General features: G+C 32.1%; 1 protein-coding gene across 1 annotated transcript; it reads right to left on the reverse strand.

Moving 5' to 3' along the window:
* Positions 1 to 2,501: 2,501 nt before the first annotated feature.
* On the reverse strand, positions 2,502 to 4,809 carry LOC112461697. Its single transcript, XM_025027035.1, has 3 exons — positions 4,706 to 4,809; positions 4,271 to 4,540; positions 2,502 to 4,081 (listed from the first exon to the last, which is right to left on the reverse strand). Exons 2-3 carry the CDS (start codon positions 4,422 to 4,424, stop codon positions 3,030 to 3,032), a joined length of 1,206 nt encoding a protein of 401 aa, XP_024882803.1. The 5' UTR covers positions 4,425 to 4,540; positions 4,706 to 4,809; the 3' UTR covers positions 2,502 to 3,029.
* Between the last annotated feature and the right edge of the window lie 1,842 nt (positions 4,810 to 6,651).

A 6,651-nucleotide genomic window follows, 5' to 3' on the forward strand; every position in this document is an offset into this window, starting at 1 on the left:
CCGGGAGTACGTAATCGTCAGGTATGGGCTCTGTAAGGGGGAAATCCTCGGTGTCGGCTCTGATTCTAGCGTGAAGGGAAGTACTGCTGACGTTGATCGCACTCCGACCACGGGGAGGATTCTGGGGGGGCTAACCGCCCCCCCAGACCCCCCGGTGCGGTCGTAACTATGACTCTCATTATAGTAGCCAAATGCCTCATCTAATTAGTGACGCGCATGAATGGATTAACGAGATTGTCCACTGTCCCTATCTACTATCTAGCGAAACCACTGCCAAGGGAACGGGCTTGGAAAAATTAGCGGGAAAAGAAGACCCTGTTGAGCTTGACTCTAGTCTGGCACTGTTAATTTTAAGGTGCCAGACTCTAGTCTGGCACCTTAATTTTATATTATACAATGTTACGTAAATTTTGACATATTGCACCCCGAGAAGAACACTGTCACAACTCAAAAAAATAATGCTTGTCTGTGCCGTTATCGGAATCCGTGTCGTTTATTCAGATTCTTTGGTAAAACATCTTTTTATTCAGACAGCAGGTCTCATAAATCACTTTGAAACCAGTTATCCAGAAGACCTAATGTTTCATTTTCCAACAACTCAAATGATGGTAAAACTTCATCATCCAAAACTTCATCAACTCTGAAATTATACATAATGTAATATAATTAATTAAATCTGCGGAAAGGCATAAAATATGTAAATCTTTTCAAAAAATATTATAATGGTAATGAAGAAATGTAACACAAGTACATAAAAAATATTAAAAAGTATACGCATCATATGCAAATAAATCATAAGTGTCAAAAGTAGAAATAAGTTTAATTTAATTTGGATAAATATTACTGAGACAGACCTAAATGTTAGAATATAAATATTTATGTCTTTTTTTCACAATGTAATTTTTATATATTTAAGTTTTAGTATATATATATACACATCAGTCCATTAATTAAATTTCTTTATATTATATAAGAATTGTACCAGTAATTTTATGTATATTTATATCAATATACGTATACATACATATATATACCTGGTTATCGCGTACCGGACAATAAATTTTTCACACGGTGCAATATATAGTATGTTTACAAATTAGAGGATAACTTGATAACAAAGAAAGAGGATAATTACTCCAAGTCTATTCCTGTTTCTTCAATTTCTTGTTCAGGCATCAGGATCTGTTCAAATGTGTCATTTCGATGTTGCATAACAAAATTGTCGTCACTCTGCATTGATGTACTGGGTGCGGATCCGGAATTATGTGGTGCGGCGATTAAGAAACTAGAAAACGTAAAAAGTTTTAAAATTTAAAGCGGAGTAGATAGATATGTACAAAAGATTGCGGGCGCGGCTATGATAGCAGCGGTATACAAAGATTGCAGAATAGATTATAGATATGTACAACAGATGCTTTTTAAGACCATATTTCCAAAATTCTACATTATAAAAAAATTTCAAGTTTGATAATTTGATTAATTAAAAAATTATTTCTTATTTTAATAAATTTGTAACTTTAATTTCTTAAATTAAATAATTTTCTATTTTTTATTTTATATTGAACATTTAATAATACTAACCAGGGTTGGCATGTTTTAAACAATTTGTTTAAAACTGTCTGATTAAAACTGATTTAAAACAGTAGACACTGTTTTAAACAGTTTTGTTTTAAACAGTTTTAAACTACTGTTTAAAACTGTTTAAAACACTGCAATTAAAAACATGTAATTATTTAGAAAAAATTGCAAAAAAAACAACAAAAACAAAACTTTTATTTAGTTTTTTGTTTTTTATCTATATTGTGTAGCTTGTAGCTTAGCATATAAATATAAGGATTTAAAGATATATTGAAATAAAAATTAAAAATGATAAGATGGGTATTATTCTATTATCTTAGCTTTTAGCAGAATATTTATTTTTCGATATTAAATTAAATAACAGTCATCACAATAAACTAATAAAGTAAATAAAGACTACTTAACTTAGTAGACTAGATTAGATATTGAATGACTTTACATTTTTTATTTTTTAGTCATCACAATGCTTTCCTTTTTATCTAAAATCTAAAAGCTACAAACTATAAAAAAGTGAAAAAAGAAGTAACGGTATTTGGTGAGCTTTTGAGATGACAAAACGGCAATTACACTGATCTATCTCTGAATTTAATGGCTTTCATGATGACAACGCATAATTAACATTATTGCTGCACAGAACTGTATTTTAATCCGCAGTATCCGCACCAAGTGTAATATATAAAATACCTAAACTAAAACAAGTACTGACAATGGAATTTCTAAAATTGTTATATATTGGCCTAATCAAAAATTCCGTACACAGACGAGGGAGTAGACAGCATATTACTAAACATTTAAATACAAAAAATGAAAAAATTATTGGTAACGCTTACATATTGCAATTGCATTGCAGTCATTGCATCAAATATAGTTTTATATATACTAATAAAAATAAAGAATAGAATAGTAGTTTTTTGGTTTTTTTTATTACTGTATTACTCAACTAAAAAATACTTTTTTAAAAGATCAGTTTATAATTATTAATATTAATTATACTTATACAAACTCAGTCTCAATCTCACGTTCAGTTTGATTAACTTCACCTTTTTTGTTGAGTGCCTTCAAAATTGTTACTAATTTTGAAGCTTTTTCTACGCCTAATCTGTTTCTCAGTTTTGTGTGCACTAAACCAAAAGCTGAGAACAGCCTTTCCATGCCAGCAGAAGAAGCAATTGCTGTATGGAGTTGTGTTACCAAGTCAAACGTTACAATATTGACATTATTTTTTAGCGCAAGCCATCATGTTATCGGCTTAACATTATTAATAGATTCCTCAGAAAAAAGATAATTTTTGAACGGAGAAGTTTTTGCTCGATAAGACATTACGTCAGGCATAGCTGCAGGGTGGTACGAATTGACGTATTCCATTGCTTCATCTATTTGTTCTTCGCTTAACTGAAGTCCTCTAAATCGATGATCTAGCAAATTTGCTAAATAATGTGCAGGCGTCATTGTCATTTTGAAACGCTGCAGAACACAATCAAGATCGGACTCCAAAAAAATGTTCTCTTTAAAATTCTCTTTATTATTTCTATCCAAATTTCTGTGGCTTCACCAATTATACAGCAATCTCGTTGAATTTTGTCTAAAGCAACTGAAATTATTTTTAGTTTTTCCAAATAATCCGTTGCTTTGATTTTTAAATCCGTATCGTTAACTTTGGATGAAATATCCGAGCTAATTGCTACTCGATTATCAGTGCAAACTTTAGACAAAATATGCCAGTTACTAATGTATGACTCCAGACAATCGGCCAAGGTATCCCATCGAACATCTTGTGGCATTACTAAAGCTTTTCCACCTGCTTCTTTATACTTAGCAGCGGCGAAATGTGTGTTTCGAAAGTATTTCATAATTTTTTTTACGTGTCCTTTGATTCCTGGAATCTCAATGTCGTGTGCAAGAAGATTTAAAATATGTGCGAAGCATCCATAAGTAATAATGTCAGGCATGCCAAGTTCTTCACACGTTGCCAATTGTTCTCTCATTTTACGCATATTTGCTGCATTGTCAGTTACAAAGCTTCTCACTTTGCAACCATGTTTTTGGCAACTTTTGATTGAAAGTACTGCCAAATTTAGCAAATACTCCGCGGTATGGCTATTACCTTCAGCATCAATAATATCGCACAAATGCACAGTTTCCTCAATGATATCTGTCGCTGCTATGCACACTATTGAATCATTGTGAATATTACTCCATCCATCCTGAGCCATACATACAGTTTTTCCATTTAAACAGTCTTTTATTTTTGCCAACTCTGAATCAAATACTTCATTTAATAGTTTGTTTGCGATTTGACGTCTTAAAGGCGGTTTATATTCAGGATGCAACAAGTTTATTAATTTTATGAATTCTGGGTGTTCTACATGTCTGAAGGCCGAGTTTGTAGCGTAAATAAATGATTCCATATCTCTTGACCTCAATTTAGACTTTGTTAGCGTAGATATTGTAGGTCTTGATGTTGATGATGAAGCATGTGCGACTGTATCTGACGTATCTGTCGCTGTAAACAAAATATTCAAAACTGTCAGTCAAAAGTCAAAAGAAAAGTCAAAAGTTATGCGAAAATTACTATATAGGTAGTCAATGTTTAATGTTTAATGCTTTAATGATACCAAACCATATAAAACAGCAAATAGAATATGCCATATAATATGTATTATGTATACTATGTAGTATGTTATGTACTAACTTATACGAGACGGGGACCGGGAACGGATGCTGGCGATGCTGCTGCTATCAGAAGCGCTATCTTCATGTTCTTCATCAACGACATCAACGTCATCAACTAATGTGGAGTTACATTTCTTCACATGTGCCTTCATTCTAGCGACCAATCCTACCATATTCAAATCGCATTTTCTACATCTTGCTTTGTTAAGTTTGTTGGGTTCTTTAATTTCATGGAAATGACACTATATTGGATCTTTTTTCCTTCCCGTCATTTTGTATTTGTTAAGAACTGAAAGAATGTGATCGAGAATGTATAATATAAGTAAAATATTGAAAATAATCAAATAGTACTTTAAATTACAATTGCAACATTGCAGCATTATAGATATATGTACAATTAAAAACCTAACCTAACAACAATAACAACACCTGCATTTTCATTATCGCCACGTACCTATTTCGTGTTGAGTTGCAGTATGCAACATGCAATATGTACTATATGTAGATATGTAATGTACTATATGTACTATGTAGTAAATATCAACCGTTCGTACTCTCAGTGATCCATTAAATCTACCGACAGCGTATACGCGTCCGGCGAAAACAGATAACGCATTCGTATACTTTCTCCTCGGAAGGTAGCATTAAGCGGTCGCTGCAGATAAGTTTAGCCACTTGTTTGGGTGCCAGAGTTAAAAATTCTTCCGCATCAACCACTTCTCTACAATCGATGTTAAAAAATGCAATTAATACAATTAACAATTAATACCGCATAATACAATCTGAATGAATGGATCGGGACTCGAGATGCGACTTACGAAAAATGCTGCTCGATGTAACTGTCTGCGTGCGTCAACAACTCGAGACATTTATGCAAATCGGCAAACGCCCTAATACCGAGACAATTATACGGATGCAATTGAGCTTGTAGGAAATCGCTACAGGCGTCTCGTACGTTCATTAGTTGTAATAAATTTGCAGCAGGTAGGAGCACCTGCACGTTATCCTCGATGACGTGAACCTCGACGGATTAAACGTAATGATACATATAACATAACACATACATAAAGAGGCTGCCAAATGTAAGGCTGTTCTGTTCTGCCACCGATATTTCGCGCGTCAATCGACACGTACAGTCCACGTGTCAATTTAACCTCTATACATACACAGAGAGGCTACCAAATGTAAGGCTCTTCTGCCACCGATATCTCGATCGTCAATTCGCCTGCTATCAAGTTGCAATAATTTTCTACAGACTTCTATATGTCCCGCTATACAACTCAGATGTAAAGGTACGTTGCTGTGCGTTGCGTGTAGCCGGAGACGCAGCGCTATCCAATAGAGATGTCGTCAAAGGTCGCGTTCAGAAGACCAAGCCGCTGAGTAGCAGTCGAACGTGATTGGCTCTTACTTTTAGAACCAACCAATCAACGCAGAGTGTTGATAAGACGAACTCAACAGTTGTGTCTGCTGAACGCGGCCAAAGTCGTCAAACATCAAAGCTATCAAGTGTTTTTTTTTGCTTGTTTAAAACATGTTTTTTTTTGTTTAAAACATGTTTCCTTTATACCTTAGTTTAAAACACAAATAAAACATAAAACATTGTTTTAAACAAAAAAAACAATGTTTTTTTGTTTAAAATAAAAAAAACATGTTTTTTGCCCTGCTACTAACTTACTAAGTTCAACCGTTCAATTGAAAGCTTAATTTTTATATGATAAATCGGTCTTAAACATTTTTGTGCAATTTTGAAATTAATTTAATGTATCGAAACTGTCGGATAAATAATATATTTTGTTTTATTATAGTACAATTATGTTTTATTTTAATTATGTTTAGTTTTGTATGAAAAATTAATATTGTTTTTAGTTAATTATTTACAGATTAAATATTTTGTTCGTTTATGCCGATACGTTTTATCTATTTTTTCATATCACATTATTCGGATTGAAAAATGTTATTAATAATGTATGATACATTATTATGTACCATGTATCTTATAATATTTTTGAAAACCTACTTATAAATGTTATTATATTATAAAGTAATGTGTAACAATATAAAACAAAATCTCAGTAATGTTTACATGTTAAATAATTATATTTATCAAAATAAAGTTAATTATTTATGTAAAAAATATTATTTTCTTAAGACATTGCCAAATTTCGCGGGATCCCGAAGAAATAGATAAAACGTATCGGCATAAACGAACAAAATATTTAATCTGTAGATAATTAATTGAAAACAATATTAATTTTTCATACAAAACTAAACATAGTTAAAATAAAACAATTGTACTATACTAAAACAAAATACATTATTTATCCGACAGTTCCGATACATTAAATTAATTTCAAAATTGCACAAAAATGTTTAAGACCGATTTATCATATAAAAATT

The sequence above is a fragment of the Temnothorax curvispinosus genome, unplaced genomic scaffold, assembly GCF_003070985.1.
Source record: "Temnothorax curvispinosus isolate PA1 unplaced genomic scaffold, ASM307098v1 QBEX01011633.1, whole genome shotgun sequence".
Taxonomy (NCBI): domain Eukaryota; kingdom Metazoa; phylum Arthropoda; class Insecta; order Hymenoptera; family Formicidae; genus Temnothorax; species Temnothorax curvispinosus.